The 21210-nt window shown below is 52.6% G+C and overlaps 2 protein-coding genes across 2 annotated transcripts in view; one reads left to right on the top strand and one right to left on the bottom strand.

The window, feature by feature from the left end:
• The window catches only part of TEX28 (testis expressed 28), a 118117-nt gene that overhangs the window by 1371 nt on the left and 95536 nt on the right, over positions 1–21210 (bottom strand).
• On the top strand, positions 12319–15026 carry LOC132513786 (paraneoplastic antigen Ma6E-like). The gene is made up of 2 exons (XM_060138376.1): positions 12319–13012; positions 13298–15026. The coding sequence occupies exons 1-2, from the start codon at positions 12319–12321 to the stop codon at positions 14857–14859; spliced, it is 2256 nt and encodes a 751-aa protein (XP_059994359.1). The 3' UTR covers positions 14860–15026.

Genomic DNA, 21210 nt, shown 5'->3' with positions numbered 1-21210 from the left:
GGATGTGAATTGTAGCTCAATAAAGCTGTTTAAAACAAAAACCAAAATCGGACTGTGGTAACGACTGCACGACTCAGTAAATTTACTAAAGATCATTGAAACAGTTAAAATGGTGCGTTTTATGGCAAGTAAATTATATCTCAGTAGACCTGTTAAAAAAAACATCACGACCTGTTGTTTATGGCCACGTATGTAAGTAGCAAAAGTCTAAAAACATGCCTGGAAAAGCGCCTAGTGAGGATAGCAAGGTGGGCAGAAAGGGGGACGGGGAATGTGAGAGTTTCAGGCGAATCATCTTTTAAACTTTTATTTCTTAAAAAAAAATTTGAAGCAAATATATTAAGACTTGAGAAAGCTGGGGGCGGTCATATAACCTTCATCATGTTCTTCTCTGTTTTTCCCTGGGTTTGGAATATTTCCAAACAGCAGCTCCTAGGTCTTTAGGGAAGAGCCAAGGAAGGCCTGACCTGAGCCAGGGGTGGTGAGGCTGGAGAACGGCTGGGGCCCGGGGCCCTGCAGAGAAGCACAGGCACCGACAGGGAATGGGAGGTGAGCGGGTCAACTAGGTCCTACTTCAGGGACTTGAATGGCACCACGTGGAGATGGCCCCCAGGCAGCTGAGAAGCTGAACACGCATTTGCTGAAGCCAATTAATTAAGAGCCAGTTCGTGATGGTATTTCAAGGACTATTCCATCAGTCTCTGCCTTGTTCCCTGTTGAGAAGAGATTGGTCTGACAATGTGGCTGAGGCTACCACCCACAAAGACAGGGAGATGGTGGGGTGTCCACCCCGAAAGCAGATTCCCCATTTACATGAAGGATGGAGCTGCAAGGACATTTAAGATACTAACCACGTCCAAGTGTAAATTCATGAATATGTTCTTCACAAGTACGAAGTCAACACGTAGATTCTTCATTAATATATATTTATAAGAATGTTTGACTATACTCTTTTTAAAAATTTTATGATTTTTTAAAAATTTATTTATTATTTATTTCGCTGTGTCGGGGCTTAGTTGTGGCACGCGGGATCTTTGTTGTGGCATGTGGGCTACTCTCTAGTTGTGGCGCGTGGGCTCCAGGGCTCCAGAGCACGTGGGCTCTGTAGTTTGCAGCACACAGTCTCTCTAGTTGAGGCGCACAAGCTCAGTAGTTGCAGCCCACGGGCTTAGTTGCTACGCGTCGTGTGGGATCTGTTTCCCGACCAGAGCTCGAACCCACGTCCCCTGCATTGAAAGGCAGAATCTCAACCACTGGACCACCAGGGAAGTCCCATGACTATACTCTTTTTTTTTTTTTTTTTGCAGTATGCAGGCCTCTCACTGTTGTGGCCTCTCCCGTTGCGGAGCGCAGGCTCCGGACACGCAGGCTCAGCGGCCATGGCTCACAGGCCCACCCGCTCCGTGGCATGTGGGATCTTCCCGGACCGGGGCACAAACACTTGTCCCCTGCATTGGCAGGCGGACTCTCAACCACTGCGCCACCAGGGAAGCCCCCATGACTATACTCTTAAACACATTCTTGAAGGGATTCCTAAATAAGAAGATGTTAATTTATAAGGCTATTCCCTCCATCTCCCCTTCTCTCCAGCGCCCAGCCTCCTCGCCCTCTGCAAGGCAGCAGCACCGTCCTGGCTTGTGACACGGCTGACTCTCCTCTCTTGTCCCTCCCTTGGTCAAGGACTCCTCTCTGTCCATCTCCTACAGCCGTGGAGGCAAATGCACCACTGTGGAAAATGCTCTTACAAAGACAAAATCATGGTCAGTCAACCAAAATGCCCCCCAAATCTTCCAAAGCTGTTAAGGCCACCCTCTCCAATACAAGTGGTCTCAGACATTATTGTTGTTGCAGAAGAGTATATTCTTGTTCACATCTGAGCATGGGCTTTGACAAACTGAGCTAGAACCTAACAGCCTGAAACTTGGAGGAGAAGTCTGAGGTGGAGAAAGAGGTACGAGGGGTGAGGCAGCACGGGTCAGATGGGGTCACATGGCAGGGACAGAGCAGCTCCTCCCGAGCACGTGTGCTATCACATGCATCCTCAGAAGATGGAACAGGCACGTGAAGACCGAGCAGAGGGAGAGGGGAAGATGCTGCCCTTGAAGACTGGAGTGACAAGGCCACAGGCTAAGGAAGCCAGCAGCCCCTAGAAGCTGCAAGAGGCCAGGAACAGATTGTCCCCTAGAGCTTCCACAGGGATACAGCCCTGCTGACACGCTTTGCCCAAGGAAAACTGATTTCAGACTGCTCAACTCCAGAACCATGAGAGAATAAATTTCTGTTGTTTACAGCCACCAAGTTTGGCATACCTTGTTAGGACAGCCAGACGAAATCCCTCCGGGGTGCTACTGGCATCTAGTGTGTAGAGACCAGGGACACTGCTAAATATCCTGCAATGCACAGGACGGCCTCCTACAACAGAGAATCATCTGGTCAAAAATGTCAGTGGTGTTCAGGTTGAGAAAATCTGGGCTATGCTGACACAATCTGGAGCTTAGGGTCACCAAGTGACACCTGAATTTAAGGGGCTGAAGTTGCAAAGACTGACCATACCAAGTGTTGGCAAGAGCGTGGAGCAACCAGAACTCTCACACACTCCTGGTGGGAACATAAAATGGTACAACAATGTTGGAAAACAGCTTCTTTAAAAGTTGACCAGGGCTTCCCTGGTGGCGCAGTGGTTGAAAGTCCGCCTGCTGATGCAGGGCACATGGGTTCGTGCCCCAGTCCGGGAGGATCCCACGTGCTGAGGAGCAACTAAGCCCGCGCGCCACAACTACTGAGCCTGCGCTCTAGAGCCCGCGAGCCACAACTACTGAGCCTGTGTGCCGGAACTATTGAAGCCCGTGTGCCTAGATCCTGTGCTCTGCAATAAGAGAAGCCACCACAGTGAGAAGCCCATGCACCACAATGAAGAGTAGCCCCTGCTTGCCACAACTAGAGAAAGCCCACGTGTAGCAAATGAAGACCCAACACAGCCAAAAATAAATAAATAAAATTTTAAAAATTAAAAAAAAGTTGACTATACGTCTACCCTATTATCCAACAATTCCACATATGAAAGCATATGTTCACAAAAAGATGTGTAGAACAATGTTCATAGCAGCTCTATTCATAACAGCCCCAACTGGCAGCAGATGAATGGGTAACGCACTGCATTCACAGCACAGAGCACTGCTGAGCAAGAAGGAATGAATTGTTTCTGTGTGCAACGTGGATGAATCTCAAAATCGTTACACTGGGTTGAAGAAGTAAGACACAAAGGCCTATATAACATATGCTTCCATTTACATGAAATGTCCCAGTATAGACAAATCCAGAGAGACAGAAAACAGATTGCTGGTTACCAGGGGCTGAGGGAAGGCGAATGGGGAGTGGCGGGGTCTCCTTTTAGAGTGATGAAAATGTTCTAGAACTAGTTAGGGTGGTGGTTGCACAACACTGTGAATGCACTAAATTCCACTGTAGACTTTAAAATGAATAATTTTATGTTTTGTGAATTTTGTCTCAATTGAAAAATTCAAAAGCCCTCTTGAAAGCAAACAGATATAACGTGTAAGAAGTGTCACAGAACTTTTCATTTTGAAACGTCAAATGTGACGCACCAGAGAAGACATGACAATTGCACAGGCCTGGGTAGTGACCACACATTTGTGGACACTGGGTGACACTTCATTGAGCTGAAACTCTGTTTCCCTGTCTGTAAAGTGGGCGTTGAACGCTACAGGTGATCAATGCTACACGCTCCCTGTTGTCACTGTTACTACATTAAGTCTTCTTCAGCCCATTCTCCATTTCTCCTGGTAAATCCGAATCGTACAGACCTGCTCTTTTGTTTCTAATGTATATTAATCAGGGTAGGCTAACTGCTGTAGCCAACGACCAGAAAATGTCTGTGGCTAAAGACGATGAAAGCTTATTTCACACTCCCACCACAGTCCAATGCTGCTGGTGGTGGTGATGTGTGAGGAGGGTGGTGGCTTAGAAGTGCACGCTTGCAGAATTCATGCAGAGTCTTGCAGGGAGGTAGGTCTCTCTGCTCCCCTGCATGGCTGGCAGCTTCTGATTTGCTACGGGTTAAAAACTTACTAGAGCACAACAGTCCCATTGGCCTAGGCAGTATAGAAACGTATGAGGATATTCGTAACAGCCATCGAGCTCTGGTCTTGCTTTATATAAATCTGACCTTGGAAATCTTATTTGGACAAAGGGGCTTTTAGGAATCCCAAGATTTCCAATTTGGTTGTAGTGTCCTATGAAAATCACCTCCACAGATCCTGAAGAGATTGGAAAGGAAGGGCAGGGGCTGCAGAAGAGGCCACACATGAGGAGGAATTTCACAGTGAATGGACTGGTCCAGCTCCCGAGGTTACTGCTCCTCAATCTGAGGCCACAGACGCTGATAAAAGGTGCTCAGGAGCCCCCAGTGCCATCCTGACACTCCCTGCTGAGGACCAACTGGGCCTTAGGCCTCTGCTGGAGTCAGGGCTGCAGCTCCCACTGCTCAGGGCTCTGAATGAATTCACATGTTGACCAGAGGGCAGACAGCAGAAGCAAGAACTACTACAGTCCTGCAGCTTGTGGGACAAAAACCACATTCACAGAAAGACAGACAAGATGAAAAGGCAGAGGGCTATGTACCAGATGAAGGAACAAGATAAAACCCCAGAAAAACAACTAAATGAAGTGGAGATAGGCAACCTTCCAGAAAAAGAATTCAGAATAATGATAGTGAAGATGATCCAGGACCTCGGGAAAAGAATGGAGGCAAAGATCGAGAAGATGCAAGAAATGTTTAACAAAGACCTAGAAGAATTAAAGAACAAATACCTAGAAGAATTAGAGAACTAACAAACAGATGTGAACAATACAATAACTGAAATGAAAAATACACTAGAAGGATTCAATAGCAGAATAACTGAAGCAGAAGAACGGATAAGTGACCTAGAAGACAGAACAGTGGAATTCACTGCTGTGGAACAGAATAAAGAAAAAAGAATGAAAAGAAATGAAGACAGCCTAAGAGACCCCTGGGACAACATTAAACGCAACAACATTCGCATTATAGGGGTCCCAGAAGGAGAAGAGAGAGAGAAAGGCCCCGAGAAAACACTTGAAGAGATTATAGTCGAAAACTTCCCTAACATGGGAAGGGAAACAGCCACACAAGTCCAGGAAGTGCAGAGAGTCCCATGCAGGATAAACCCAAGGAGAAACACACCGACACACACAGTAATCAAATTGGCAAAAATTAAAGACAAAGAAAGTTTATTATTGAAAGCAGCAAGGGAAAAACGAAAAATAACATACAAGAGAACTCCCATATGGTTAACAGCTGATTTCTCAGCAGAAACACTACAAGCCAGAAGGGAGTGGCATAACATATTTAAAGTGATGAAAGGGAAGAACCTACAACCAAGATTACTCTACCCGGCAAGGATCTCATTCAGATTCGAAGGAGAAATCAAAAGCTTTTCAGACAAGCAAAAGCTAAGACAATTCAGCACCACCAAACCAGCTCTACAATGAATGCTAAAGGAACTTCTCTAAGTGGGAAACACAAGAGAAGAAAAGGACCTACAAAAACAAACCCAAAACAATTAAGAAAATGGTAATAGGAACGTACATATCGATAATTACCTTAAACATGAATGGATTAAATGCTCCAACCAAAAGACACAGGCTCGCTGAATGGATACAAAAACAAGACCCATATATATGCTGTCCACAAGAGACCCACTTCACACCTAGGGACACATACAGACTGAAAGTGACGGGATGGAAAAAGATATTCCATGCAAATGGAAATCAAAAGAAAGCTGGACTAGCAATAGTGGGGGACTTTAATACCTCACTTACACCAATGGACAGATCATCTAAACAGGAAATTAATACGGAAACACAAGCTTTAAATGACACAATAGACCAGATAGATTTAATTGATACTTATAGGACATTCAATCCAAAAACCGCAGATTACACTTTCTTCTCAAGTGCGCACGGAACATTCTCCAGGATAGATCACAGCTTGGGTCACAAATCAAGCCTCAGTAAATTTAAGAAAATTGAAATCATATCAAGCATCTTTTCTGACCACAACACTATGAGATTAGAAATCAATTACAGAGAAAAAAAAGTAACAAACACATGGAGGCTAAACAATATGTTACTAAATAACCAAGAGATCACTAAAGAAGTCAAAGAGGAAATCAAAAGATACCTAGAGAAAAATGACAACAAAAACATGACAATCCAAAACCTATGGGACACAGCAAAAGCAGTTCTAAGAGGGAAATTTACAGCAATACAATCTTACCTCAGGAAACAAGAAAAATCTCAAATAAACAACCTAACCTTACACCTAAAGCAACTAGAGAAAAAAAAAACCCAAAGTTTGTAGAAGGAAAGAAATCAGAAAGATCAGAGCAGAAATAAATGAAATAGAGACTAAAATAAAATAAAAAGATCAATGAAACTAAAAGCTGGTTCTTTGAAAAGATAAAATTGATAAACCTTTAGCCAGACTCATCAAGAAAAAGAGGGAGAGGACTCAAATCAATAAAATTAGAAATGAAAAAGGAGAAGTTACAAGAGACACTGCAGAAATACAAAGCATCCTAAGAGACTACTACAAGCAACTCTATGCCAATAAAATGGACAACCTGGAAGAAATGGACAAATTCTTAGAAAGGTATAACCTTCCAAGACTGAACCAGGAAGAAATAGAAAGTATGAACAGACCAATCACAAGTAATGAAATTGAAACTGTGATTAAAAATCTTCCAACAAGCAAAAGTCCAGGACCAGATGGCTTCACAGGTGAATTCTATCAAACATTTAGAGAAGAGCTAACACCCATCCTTCTCAAACTCTTCCAAAAAATTGCAGAGAAAGGAACACTCCCAAACTCATTCTATGAGGCCACCATCACCCTGATACCAAAACCAGACAAAGATACTACAAAAAAAGAAAAGTACAGACCAATATCACTCATGAATATAGTTGTAAAAATCGTCAACAAAATACTAGCAAACAGAATCCAACAACATATTAAAAGCGTCATACACCATGATCAAGTGGGATTTATCCCAGGGATGCAAGGATTCTTCAATATATGCAAAACAATCGATGTGATACACCATATTAACAAATTGAAGAAAAACAACATATGACCATCTCAATAGAGGCAGGAAAAGCTTTTGACAAAATTCAACACCCATTTATGATAAAAAAAAATCTCCAGAAAGTGGGCATACAGGGAACCTACCTCAACATAATAAAGGCCATATACGACAAACCCACAGCAAACATCATTCTAAATGGAGAAAAACTGAAAGCATTTCCTCTAAGATCAGGAGCAAGACAAGGAAGTCCACTCTCACCACTGTTATTCAACATAGTTTTGGAAGTCCTAGCCACGGCAATCAGAGAAGAAAAAGAAATAAAAGGAATCCAAATTGGAAAAGAAGAAGTAAAATTGTCACTGTTTGTAGCTGACATGATACTATACATAGAGAATCCTAAAGATGCCACCAGAAAACTACTAGAACTAATCAGTTAACTTGGTAAAGTAGCAGGACACAAAATTAATGCACAGAAATCTCTGGCAATCCTATACACTAATGATGAAAAATCTGAAAGAGAAATGAAGGAAACACTCCCATTTTACCATTGCAACAAAAAGAATAAAAAGTCTAGGAATAAACCTACCTAGGGAGACAAAAGACTTGTATGCAGAAAAGTATAAGACACTGATGAAAGAAATTAAAGATGATACAAACAGATGGAGAGATATGCCATGTTCCTGGATTGGAAGAATCAATTTTGTGAAAATGACTATACTACCCAAAGCAATCTACAGATTCAAAGCAATCCCTATCAAATTACCAATGGCATTTTTTACAGAACTAGAACAAAAAAATCTTAAAATTTGTACAGAGAAACAGAAAACCCTGAATAGCCAAAGCAGTCTTGAGGGAAAAAAATGGAGCTGGAGGAATCAGACTCCCTGACTTCACACTATACTGCAAAGCTACAGTTATCAAGACAATACGGTACTGGCAAAAAACCAGAAATATAGATCAATGGAACAGGATAGAAAGCCCAGAGCTAAACCCATGACCTATGGTCAACTAATCTATGACAAAGGAGGCAAGAATATACAATGGAGAAAAGACAGCCTCTTCAATAAGTGGTGCTGGGAAAACTGGACAGCTACATGTAAAAGAATGAAATTAGAACACTCCCTAACACCATACACAAAAATAAACTCAAAATGGATTAAAAACCTAAAAGTAAGACCGGACACTATAAAACTCTCAGAGGAAAACATAGGAAGAACACACTTTGACATAAATCACAGCAGATCTTTTTGATCCACCTCTTAGAGTAATGGAAATAAAAACAAAAAAAAACAAAAGGGACCTAAGGTAATTTAAAAGCATTTGCAAAGCAAAGGAAACTACAAACAAGACAAAAAGACAACCCTCAGAATGGGAGAAAATATTTGCAAATGAATCAACGGACATATGATTTATCTCCAAAATGTATAAACAGCCCATGCAGCTCAATATTAAAAAAAAAAACACCCCAACCCAAAAATAGGCAGAAGACCTAAATAGACATTTCTCCAAAGAAGATATACAGATTGCCAGCAAACACTTGAAAGAATGCTCAACGTCATTAATCATTAGAGAATTGCAAAACAAAACTGGAATGAGGTATCACCTCACACCAGTCAGAATGGCCATCATCAAAAAATCTAGAAACAATAAATGCTGGAGAGGGTGTGGAGAAAAGGGAACCCTCTTGCACTGTTGGTGGGAATGTAAATTGATACAACCACTATGGAGAACAGTATGAGGTTTCCTTAAAAAACTAAAAATAGAGCTAGCACACAATCCAGCAATCCCACGACTGGGCATATACCCGGAAAAGACCATAATTCAAAAAGACACACATACCCCAGTGTTCATTGCAGCACTATTTACAAGGGCCAGGACATGGAAAAAACCTAAGTGTCCATTGACAGACAAATGGATAAAGAAGACGTGGTACATATATACAATGAAATATAACTCAGCCATAAAAAGGACCGAAATTGGGTCACTTGTAGAGACGTGGGTGGATCTAGAAACCGTCACACAGAGTGAAGGAAGTCAAAAAGAGAAAAAAAAATATCGTATATTAATGCATATATGTGGAACTTAGAAAAATGGAACAGATGAACTGGTTTGCAGGGCAGAAATAGAGACACAGATGTAGAGAAAAAACGTATGAAAACCGACGTGGGAAAGTGTTGGGGGCAGGGGTGTGGTGGTGTGATGAATTGGGAGATTGGGATTGACAAATGTACACTAATATGTATAAAATGGGTAACTCATAAGAACCTGCTGTATAAAAAAATACATAAAATAAAATTCAAAACAAACCAAAGAAATAAGAATAGGTTTATGACATTATCAATCACAGTAGAAAACCACCTGTAAAGACAAATGGACGTACTTGCCACAATGGGCTCTGCATCGCCAAGTTCGCTCCCCCAACTCCGCAGCCTCGCAGGGAGGCCTTCCTATTGGTGGAAGGCCAATGGGCGTGTCTTTTGCTTCCGGAGGCGCCAAGCCTTGGGACCTCAGGCCCTCAGTGCGCATGGCTACTGCTGCTTCCGTAGCAGAGCGCCTCCTCACGTGCTCTTCTGATCCAACCAGTTTCTCGGTAAAGAGACGTCTAGAACTTTCTCCCTCATCTTCCTGGGGCTTCCGGGAGCACCCGGAAGCCCACGTGGCGTTCGCACAGAGTGCCTGGGACAGTCGGCGGCACAGTTCCTGGCTGCTCTGCTGAGACGAGCTCTTCAGCCCCTCGTGAGCGGGACTCCGGAGCCATCCACAGAGTCAGAGCGAGTCAGGAGACAGGCGGGGGCTTTGCCGGGGGCTGGACTCCGCAGGTACCGGGGGCCCTGGGAAGGAGTGGAGGTCGGGGGAGGGCTACGGGCTGCTCGGTTGGGAGTGGGGGAGCGGCGGCGGAGGGTAGCGGGCTGAAGGGGGGCTGAGGGAAGGGTCCCCCAGTGAGCGGGTCAGAGGGGAGGACCGCTGGCTTCCGGGGTGGCTGGTGGGGGGCGTTCTGGAGTCGGGGTGCAGAGGGTGGGGCTAATGGCTAAGCGTGGGGGGGGGCCTGAGCGGAGGGCTTCCTGCTGGTCGGGTGGGGCCGGCCTTGGGGGCCAGAGGAGAGGACGACTGGCTGCGGGGCTGGGGAGGACGGGACGGGACGGGACGGACGGGACGGGCGGGCCCCACCCCCGGGGCCGAGACGGGAGGGGAGGGCTAACGGCTGCGGCGTGTGGCGGGAGGAAGGCTGAGGCGGGGGTCGATGGGGAGGACTCCCGGGCGCGGGTGCGGTAGGCGTTAGGGGAGCTCCCGCCGGGGCGGGGCGTGGGGTGGGGGGGGAGGACGCTCGTGGCAGTTAGGGGGCTCCGGCTCCCGGGTGGGCGGGGGCAAGACGGGTGGGCTCTGCGTCTGGGGTACGAGAAGCGAGAGCCCCTGGCGCTGAGTGTGCTCGGGGGAGGACTCCCCGGTGTGGGGAGGTGAGAGAGGCAGTCTGACCTCTACGCATGGCGGGGCGCCCGGCTTCCAGGGCCCAGAGCGGAGCGCCACCAGCTGGTGGGTGGGGGAGGGTGTATGGAGGGGATGTAGTGCGAGGGGTCGGGGAGGAGCCGCCTGGCCACGGGGGGGGGCATAAGTGAAGCTGAGAGGGGGAGGCGCTGGGGCTGCTGTGATCTGGTGGAGGCTGTTGGCCATGGCAGATGGATTTGTGGGGGTCCAGGGAGGGGCTCTGGCCCACTGCATGAGGCATCGAGAGCTTCAGGTCGCCTCTGTCCGGGTGGCACAGGAATTGCAGAGGTGGGTGGGCAGGGCAAGGCCCTGGCCTCCACACAGAGTACACAGATTCTTTACGAGGGTGCTTTGCACATTCACCCGGACACGCCATACCAGAGTTGTAAAACAGTCTCCATAAATTTAGCAGTATTGCAAGTTTACATGATAAGTTTTCTCATCACGGGGGAATTTTATTTGATGGTACTAATGATAATATATCTTCAAATATTGGGAAACCCATGGATCAAAGAGAAAAATCACAGAGGGACTTAGAAAATATTTCCAAGTGAATACTAAAAAAGCACAACTTACCAAAATTAGTGGGAGGCAGCAAAAAGCGACAGGAGGAAACTGTATTCCTCTAAATGCTTCTGTTAGAAAAGAGTCAGGACATAAAATCAGTGAGCTAACAGTCCATTGAGAGATGCTAGAAGAAGAAGAGCAAAGGAAACATAAAATGAAGTAATAAGAGAGCTAAGAGAGGAAATCAGTGATAGAAAGCAAATTATGGACACGGTGAACAAAGCCACGCGCTTCTTTCAAAAGAGCAAGGAAACCGAGAAAGTCCTAGAACGATGAATCACGGAAACATAGAAAGAACGCTGATCCCCAATATGAGGAATGAAAGAGGGCCAACGTTACGGATCAGATGTACATTAACAAAGAGGATATAGGGGAATATTATGGGACATTATGGAAATGTTTATGCTAACAAATTGGAAGACTTGAAAAATTCCTTGGGAAAAAGGCAGCTTCCTAAAACTGAGGCCAGAAATGTAGAAAAGGTGACGAGCCTTCTATCTGTCTTTTTTAAAAAAATTATTTTATTTTATTATTGTTTCTTGAGTCGTACGCAACAAGTGCTCTTTTGTTATTATTTTTAAATTTTATTTTTACTTTGGGTTGCGTTGGGTCTTTGTTGCTGCGCGCGGGCTTTCTCTAGGTGCAGCGAGCGGGGGCTACTCTTCGTTGCGGTGCGCAGGCCTCTCATTACGGTGGCTTGTTGCAGAGCACGGGCTCCAGGCATGTGGGCTTCAGAGGTTGTGTCACGTGGACTCAGTAGTTGTGGCTCGTGGGCTCTAGAGCGCTGGGTCAGTGGTTGTGGCGCGTGGGGTTAGTTGCTCCGCGGCTTGTGGGATCTTCCCGGACCAGGGATCGAACCTGTGTCCCCTGCACTGGCAGGTGGATTCTTAACCACTGCGCCACCAGGGAAGTCCCTAGCCTTCTATCTTGTAAATAAATGTAATTTATAAAAAAAAGTTTCCTAAAGTCAAACAAACCAAACAGGGCAGGGAGGTGCTCCAGGCTGCTGCTGTGAGGGGCACTAGGGTGGGCTGTGTGGCACAAACATGATTCTCTCCTCTTTGCACCCACAGGCCGATTCCCACACTTCAACAGCCTGTGCACACCTGTTTGATCGCTTCCCCCCACCCTCAGGTCCTCGAAGATGGCGATGGCTCTGGCGGTATTGCGGGACTGGTGCAGGTCGATGGGCGTGAACGCTCAGCGATCTCTGCTCATCCTGGGAATCCCAGATGACTGCAAAGACCAGGAATTCCAGGAGGCTGTGCAGGCTGCCCTGCGTTCCCTGGGCAGGTACCGAGTGCTGGGCAAGGTCTACAGAAAGGAGCTGGGGTCGAGTGTTGCCCTGGTCGAGTTTGCTGAGTGTTTAAATCGAAGCTTGCTCCCCCGCCAAATACCAGGCAAGGGAGGGCCCTGGACTGTGGTCTGCCTGCCCCAGGCCCCTGATGCTGATTCACAGGATAGACCCAATTGCCCTGCGCAGCCCCAGGGACAAGCAGTGGTTGGCAGGGCGGGTGAGGCAGGAACTGCAGGTCACTCAGGAACTGCAGGGGAGGAGGAGGCTGCAGAGGAGGCGGGAGTCGCAGGTATGGAGGGAGACACAGGTGAGGAGGAAGCCTTAGGTGAGGAGGGAGCTGAAGATGAGGAGGGAGCTGCAGGTGAGGAGGGAGCTGAAGGTGAGGCAGGAGCTTCAGGTGAGGAGGGAGCTGAAGGTGAGGAAGAAGGTGCAGGTGAGAAGGGAGCTGCAGGTGAGGAGGGAGCTGAAGGTGAGGAGGAAGCTGCAGGTGAGGAGGGAGCTGAAGGTGAGGTAGGAGCTGCAGGTGAGGAGGGAGCTGAAGGTGAGGAGGGAGCTGAAGGTGAGGGAGGTGCAGGTGAGGAGGGAGCTGCAGGTGAGGAGGGGGCTGAAGGTGAGGCAGGAGATGCAGGTGAGGAGGGAGCTGAAGGTGAGGCAGGAGATGCAGGTGAGGAAGGAGCTTCAGGTGAGGAGGGAGCCTCAGGTGAGGCAGGAGCTGCAGGTGGGGAAAGATCTGAGGGTCAAGCAGGAGCTGAAGGTGAAGCAGGAGTGTCAGATGAGGAAGGAGCTGCAGGTGACGACGGAACCTCAGGTGAAGCAGGAGTTGCAGGTGAGGCAGGAGCTGCAGGTGAGGAAGGAGCTGCAGGTGAAGCAGGAGATGAAGGTGAAGCAGGAGCTGAGTCAGATGAGGAAGGAGCTGCAGGTGAGGAGGGAGATGAAGGTGAGGAGGGAGCTGAAGGTGAGGAGGGACATGAAGGTGAGGAGGGAGCTGCAGGTGAGGAAGGAGCTGCAGGTGAGGAAGGAGCTGAAGGTGAGGAAGGAGCTGCAGGGCTGGAAGGAGCTGAGGGTGAAGCAGGAGCTGAGTCAGATGAGGAAGGAGCTGCAGGTTACAGAAATGTTGCAGGCGTGGCAGGACTTCTGAGTATGGCAGGACCCACGGGCGGGGCAATGGCTGCGCCTGAGGAAGCAATTGTGACAGTGGCAGGCGCCATGGGTGAGGCAGGGCCCGGGACCCAGCAGTGGAGGCAGGCCTCGCAGCCCGTGCTGGACAGCATGGGCTACCAGGAGCTGGGAACCTTCTCTGGGATGGAAGAGCTGGGCCACGGGGAAGGGTCCTCTGAGAGCTGGCTGGAGCAGGCCAGCCACACGCTGCACCTGTGGCGCCACGTGTCTGAGAGGGAGAGGAGGAGGAGGCTGGTGGAGAGCTTGCGCGGCCCCGCGCTGGACCTCCTGCGCGGCCTCCTGGCGGAAGATCCCGAGCTGGCTGCCCAGGACTGCCTGGCCGCGCTGGTGCAGGTGTTTGGGAACAAGGACCCCCGGGGGAGTGCTCGGCTGAAGTTCGTGACCTGTGCCCAGCGGCCCCAGGAGACTCTCTCTGCGTACGTGATGCGCCTGGAAGGCCTGCTGCAGTCGGCCCTGGAGAAGGGGGCCATCCACCCGGCCATGGCGGACCAGGCGCGCGCCCGGCAGGTGCTGACGCGGGCCCGGCTGAACGACACGCTCCGGGACACGCTGAGGAGGAGGCGGCTGATGAGGAGGCCTCCCGGCTTTGCGGGGATGCTGCGGCTCATCCAGAGGACCGAGGCCTGGGACGCCGACCCGGCTAGCAGGGAGCACTTCCCAGGGCAGGAAGAGGCCCGTGTGGACGTTGCAGTCCTGGCAGCAGCCGCCCAGGCCGCCCCGGCCCATGAGGCCATCACCGCAGGCACCACTGCACATGGTGAAGATACCACCGCCCAGGCCGCCCGTTCCAAGGAAGGGAGCGCCGAGGACCACCCGGCACGTGAGGAGGCCAGTGCGGCAGTTGCCGGCACTGCCAAGGCTGGCGAGGCGGCCCCTGAAGACCATGGTGCCGCCAGGGCAGCCCCTGGCCCTGGGGAGACCAGCAAGGCGTCCGCGGCCACTCAGGAAGATGGAAGTGCTGCCGCCCCTGCGGGCCTAGGTCAGGCAGGACCCTCAGATGCCCCCGGGGTCCCCATGCCTGGCCGGATGGGCAGTGCTTCCCCGGTGGCCCCAGGAGGTCCTGGCTGGGAGCCAGAGGGCCTCGCCCAGGCAGGAGGCCAGGAGGCCGAGGAGACCCCCGAGGAGGGGCTCAAGCCCATCCCAGAAGAGCCGGGAAATGAGGACGGGGCTGCAGAGATGAGCCCCCCGGGGTCCACCTCGGGCCACTAGGCTCAGCAGGCCGTGGGGCTGCCAGGCTTGGAGGCAGGGGGAGGCCAGGCCTGGCAGCCTACTGGCCCCATATTAGGGGCCACTCCAGGTGCCTGGGCCTCCCTCCTGAGAGGGGACCCCTATTCATCATCCCCTGGGGCAGGTTGCTCCCTGTACTGGCAAGCCCAAATGTGTCCCTGTAGGCCCCAGAGGGACCCAGGTGTCAAGGAACCCCCAGCCCCCGCTCCCCTCCCCCCAACACACACAGCCTAGCCATCGTCCCCCCGCAGAGCCCTGAGGTGCGCCACGAGCCAGCCAAGGCTCTGGTCTCTGTGGGCCAGTGTCGTGAGCTCAACGTGTGCTTTCTGGGCATAGATTCAGGCCCAGTGCTGCCTGTTGTTGTGGAAATGTGCATGTGTTCTGCTCTGAGCAGTTCCCCCAACCCCTGCGCGGCGTGGAGACCCCGAGCCCAGTCCCAGGAGCCGGCGGGAAGGACGGGATGGACGAGGTCACAGCCAGCGCCCACCCCAGGACCTGGGAGCCCACCTGCGACCTTGGGAAGGAAGACCTTGACCGGGGCTGCAGGAGGTCTGCGGGAGGCCCCCCAGGGCTTGTGTTCTGCTGGGCCACCCCATTGTTCCTCGGGACTCCACGTCCCCGGCTCGGTGGCGTGCGCCCTGCTGTGGGACTGTCCTGTGCCCGCCATAGGGCAGGGCCAGGCCCCGGGCATGTGGGCCAGAAATGGAGGATCTGCCCTGGGGGGAGCGGGCATGGCCGGCGCCCATCTTCCTGGCGAGAGGCCACCCGCGGGGCCCTCAGGAAGGGAGACTGTGGGGAGATGGAGGGCCGCCGGGTGGGGTGTAGCGGAGGCACCTTTTTGAGGACCCTGGTGGGGCCGGGACCCGTGAGCTCCGGTGGCCGTTAGAAGTTCCTCTGTGTGTTGTTATGCCCTCTGTTCAATGGTTTCAGTCAATGTTTCTGTTTAATAAATTTCCCTGAACGTTTCATCTGAGTCTGGCCTCTGCTGTGGGCAATGGAGGGAAAGGGCTGCTGCGGGTGAGGGCGGGGGTCCAGAGTCCGATTCCTGCTCAGCACCCATGGGACACCTCTCCAGGGAGAGGATAAGGTAGGCACTTTGCAGCCCCAGACATTGTGAGGGTTTTTCTTCCAGTTCATAGGTGAAGGTGAATCGTAAAGTTTTAGCGACCTTGACCGTGGGCCGCGTCTCGGGCGATGCTCGTGCTTGAAATCATGGGTGCTGTGCACGGCCCGGAAGGCCAGGGGACACACAGGAGGACTTCTGACCTCGTGGGTCACACGTGGGTCCGTGCACATCTGCCTGGCCCGGGGGCTCCGGGACCAGAAGGCCGTGCCCGGTTTGCACGAGCGCTCGGCCTGTGGCTCTGCACCCGTGCACGAGTGTCTTCGTGCCCCCTGCGATGACGGGCGTGAAGCAGGAGGCTGACATGCTGACGGGCCTGCCCTTTATGATGTCACTTCCTGGCTGGGCTGTGCTGTCACCCCCGAGCAACCGGAGCACTTCTGTGAGGGGCTGAGCGGGAGTGTGAGCCCAGGGTGCTGCCGGCCGCGCTGCACTGTCCCGTTTACGTGGCGGAGGGACACGCCGCGCTCCGCATGGCTGCGGACGAGAAGGGCCCCGCCGCGGGCAGGGCGCCCGGCTTTGGCGAGGCGCCTCTTCCTCCCGACACAGCGGCTCCGGCCCTCGGCTCAGGGAGCTGCACCCCCCAGTCCCTCGCCCTGGACCAGCCCGTGCCCGCGGGGCACCCCGACCTCAGGCTGCTGCCTGGAGAAGCCGCTTTCCAGGATTTGACGGAAGAGCCTTTGTTGAAAAGGCCTCGCACCGCCTGCGAGGCCGTGTGGGAAGGCAGCCTGCTCTTCCACCCCTTTCCCAGGAAGCTGTGGACGATCGTCCACAGCAGTCGCTTTGCATCCATTGGGTGGAATGAAGACGGGACTTGCATAGGCGTCAACAGGCCGCTGTTTCAAAAGGAGGTTTTGGACAGGGACGGCCTAGACAAGGTGTTCAAGACAGAACGTGTGGAGAGCTTCATCCGCCAGCTTAACCGCTATGGATTCAGCAAAGTGTACCAGGACATGCACACGTCCCTCTGCGTGACCAACCTGTCCACGAAGGAGCGGCCCGCCCACGTCCTGAGCGAGGTAAGGAGGGCGGGGGACGGCGGGGGAGGAGCCCTCTCCAGGGGCTGAGCCGCTGGGCCCGGGGGTGGGGGGCGGGTGCCAACCCCGGGGCCGCCTGGGACGGCGGCAGGCGTGTCGGGAGAGCTTCCTTTAAAGGTGGTACTTGGGCACCGGCGTGACGGCCGGAGCTGGCAGTGCCGCGCGCTGTGTTGGGACGTTGTTATGGGGGGACCCGAAGCGTTCTCAGCACAAGGACGTCACTTCTCTCCCTCCTCCTTTTCCCTTTGCTGTGTCTGTGTGAGGTGATGCGTGTGAACTGGACCCCCTGTGGTGATCATTTCACAGCACACGCGGGCAAGGCGTCATCCTGTACTCCTGACACGTGGGCAGTGCCGCTCGTGCCTGACACGCAGTCACAGCGGGAGACAAGAGGACACTGCTGCAATGCTGGCCCTTCCCGTCCTCCTGCTCGGGGACAGTGGCCCGCTGGGGGGAGGGGGAGGTCTGTGTGCCCCCTTGACTCCCATAGCTCCAGAGCATCACTTGAGTGGGGGCGCAGGTCCTTTCCTGGGAAGCAGTCAGCGTCCCCGGTCTGGCCCCTGGAGGTGCTGGCCAGGGGGCGATTCGGACACTTCCTTAGAAAGCTACCGAACCTTGTTGCAGTCTCGTACCTGCAAACGCCACGTCCCATTTCGTGGGCCTTGTACTCGTCCTAAGGGGCCATTTTCAGTCATTTTCCAAGGGCGAAAGGTGATGGTGAGTGAGCGAGTCTCGGGGATGTCAACGCTGGGGCACAGCGTCCTGCTGGGACCGGGTCCCGCTTTCTCCAAAGAGGCCTTGGGTCGGCTGGGGGAGGGCGCCCAGGGGCCCAGCCAGGCGGCTGCTGCTTGCGAGCAACTCTTTTGTGACTCGGGGTTTCCTTTTCTCTCTCAACCGCGACCTCAGTTACACTTCTACCACAGTCCCCTGTTTCAGAGAGACTGCCCGCACCTCCTGGTGAGGATGAAGCCGAGAGTACACACTAAACCAGCATCCGGGCAGGTGGACGGCGAGCCGGCAGCCCCGGGGCACCTCCCGGCGCCCAGCGCCGCGGAGCCGCAGGACGGCCTCCCACCGTATCCTGAGCACATCCAGGGGACCCCGAGCTACCTGCAACTCGACCATGCCTCCACCCTGGCCGGGACTGACTCTGTCGCTCCGGCCCCTCCTCAGACAGCAGCCGAGCCCCCCGCGCCGGATCCCAACGTGCAGGTTCTGGTCCCTCTAGTCCCTGTCCTGGCAGAGGTGGCCCAGTCAGCCGAGGTCCCCTGGCTCTGCTGCGCCTGGCCTCCCGCCCAGATGAGTCCTCCCTGGCCCGTGCCGGGCCTGGCCGCCGCACCCCCCCAAGTCCTCAGCCTTCCCCCCCCGCGCAGCTCCCGGGGGCCGCGCTGCTGCCTCTTGCGCACCCTGGATGCCCGAGGTGGCCGCCAGGCCTGCCGACTCCCTGACCTTGATCCGTCAGCCCCTGAGCCCCTTTGCTGCTGCTGCATGGGCTCCCGCTGTTTCCTGGAATACCCGACCCCTCCAGGCAGGCCCACAGAGGACCCTGACCAGGCAGACCCTGCAGACACACGGAGGTGGTAACGCGGCCAGAACCTTGCAGGGCAGTAAAGAGCACGGGGACATGAGAGCGATGTTCCACCCAACACATGTTTGGCGCCTCCGTCCTGGGCGTGGCTGAGCAGTTGAGTCCCCTCAGCAGGAAACGATGACAGGTGACAGCCCACCCCCGGCACAGTGCGGGCACCTAGCAGACACCTGGAGAAGCCCCTCAGACGCCCTGTGTCCACCCACTAGAAAGACCCTTGAAGGGCTGGACAAGCACAAGGAAGGCCCTGGCACCCGCGGCTTCACGGTTGCGGGGGCATCGTGTCCAGCAGGGTCTCGATTTGACAGATGAGAAGAGCTCAGGCCTCCCCTGGTCAGAGGCCTGAAAAGAGCCCTTACTGTCCTGAGACGCACAGGTGTGGAGGTGACGGTCCCTGGCAGGGGCCTGCGGGTGTTCAGTTTGGGGGTGCTCTCTGGTGTCTGGACAGCAGGATTGAGGTTTGCTTTTCACTGCGGGTCCTGCGTCTGGAGACATTTTCCTGGTTCTCTTTTCCTTGCCTTTCGAGCTAAACACTTCAAGGGCGCCATGCTCCACCACCCTCTGGGCGCTGGGGTGTCGCGCTTATACCGCGAGTCCTTGTGGTCAGCGCCCAGTGATGTGTACAGAGCACTGAAGGCCAGGGCGCACCCCCAGCTCACAGTTGCTGCCTCCACGTGTGGGGGATGGGCCGGGGGACCTGGCCAGGACTCTGTGGCTGTCACAGCAATAGGGCGACATCCCCTCCCAAACACTGCTAAGGAGGGGGCAGGGAGCGGGAATTGCCTGGAGTTCCAGGGGTTAGGACTCTATGCTTTCACTGCGGAGCCCGGGTTCAATCCCTGGTCGGGGATCTAAGATCCCCCAAGCCTTGTGGGGTGGCCAGAAACACAGAAAAGAAAAAATAGGTGGGTTGGGGGAGGAGGGGAAGTAGACCCAAGGTACCAGGAATGATCCAAGCACCAGCAGCCAGAGGAGCCCCGGGTCTGCCCGGGTGAGGGGTGGTCCCATCTGCCGCTCCCGTCTGTCACAATGCAACAGCTAGTGCACGTCAGGGGGGTCTCTTGAGCAACCCAACAGCAGCGCCCCAAGTGAACGATGCAAAAATGGACAGAAGGGACGGAAGAAACTGGTCTACAGTAGAAGTGGGAGACTTCGGTCCCCCCGTGATGGATTCAAATGGATCCCCCAGCTCCCACCCCAACCATTAAGTCCACCTGTTGCAGTGCTAATCCCAAGGCGCATGTATTTGGAGATAGCACCCTTGGGGAAGTCAGTAAGGTTAAATGAGGTCACAAGGGTGGGACCCTAGTCCGACAAGAGCGGTGTCCTTTGGCAAAGAGGAAGAGACACCGAAGATCTCCCTCCCTCCCTCAGCCTCTCTTCCACCCTCCCAACTTCCCTCCCTCTCTCTCCCTCCATTTCTCTCCCCCCCCCCACTCTCTCTCCCTGCCTCCCTTCTCCCCCACAACCTGTTCAGAGAAGCAGCCGAGTGAGGGACCAAGAGAAAACCAGCTGTCTGCGAGCCAGGAACAGACGCCTTCCCTCACCTGAAACTGCACTTTCCAGCAAGTTGAGGTTGGACTTCTAGCCACCAGGACTGGGACCCAGTACAGTTCTGTAGTTTTAGCCACCTCCTCTGTGGGACTTTGCTATGGCAGCTCTAAGCAGACTAACACAGCCTGCTTTCATTATGGGTACAGCGACCAGACAGCACTGCAGTAAGGGAACCACAGATTTGAACAGCACTGTACAAAGACTAGGTCTCATGACGTGTAGATTATTAGCCCCAAGAACAGAATAGACACGTGCTCGTCAAGCGTACCTAGAACGTTCTCCAGGGTACTCCACGCATCAGGCCACACAGCATCCCTCAGTAAACTTAAGGGGATACAAACAAAAGGGCTTCAACATGCAAATTTTGGGGGGACGCAGTTCAGTCCATAACAATAGCCCAGGGAACGTACAAGACATCACAAGGGAAACTAGAAAATACTTTGAAATGAAGAAAACACATACCAAAGGCCCCAGGACTTATGGCACGCGGCCAAAGAGGCACTTGGGACCTAAAGCTGCAGACACCCGTGTTCCAATGGAGGCGACACCTCAGATCAACCGCCTCATCTTGAACGGGGACAAGCGAGAAGACGAGGAAGGCGAGCCCAAGCATTCTGACAACAAATGTTCACGAGAAAAGAAAAACTGCGCTAATCCACGTACGTGGGGATCCCAAGACGTGCACTGGTCGGGAATCCTCACAACATGGGGGAGGGCGCATCCTTCTTACACACTCAGTAACAAGAGCTACAGCCACCGACCACTTCATTTGGCCCAGGCTTTCTACAAGCAGGTCACATCATGGGGAAACCCACACCAATGCTTTTGCCTGGTACTGTTAGGAGGCCCATTTTACAGATGGAGAAATCGAGGCGTAGGGAGTCTCCATGATTTGATCAGCTTGTCACTAGAAGGACTCTTATTCAAGCTAAGCATCATATGCGTGCAAAGACCCATCCCCGCACTGGCCTGACCTGTCTCCCCAACAGTCAAGGGGGATTCAGCTGTCCTCCACGGGGTCCTACTACCTG

The sequence above is a fragment of the Lagenorhynchus albirostris genome, chromosome X (assembly GCF_949774975.1).
Source record: "Lagenorhynchus albirostris chromosome X, mLagAlb1.1, whole genome shotgun sequence".
Classification (NCBI taxonomy): domain Eukaryota; kingdom Metazoa; phylum Chordata; class Mammalia; order Artiodactyla; family Delphinidae; genus Lagenorhynchus; species Lagenorhynchus albirostris.
The sequence above is the reverse complement of the archived record's forward strand: the minus strand, read 5'-3'. Positions and strand labels throughout refer to the sequence as shown.

Coding starts and splice junctions, on each gene's coding strand:
- LOC132513786 (XM_060138376.1), top strand. CDS start 12,319: ATGGCGATGGCTCTGGCGGTATTGCGGGACTGGTGCAGGTCGATGGGC. Junction 13,013..13,297: donor AGGTGAGGAGGGAGCTGAAG/GTGAGGAGGGAG, acceptor CAGGAGTTGCAG/GTGAGGCAGGAGCTGCAGGT.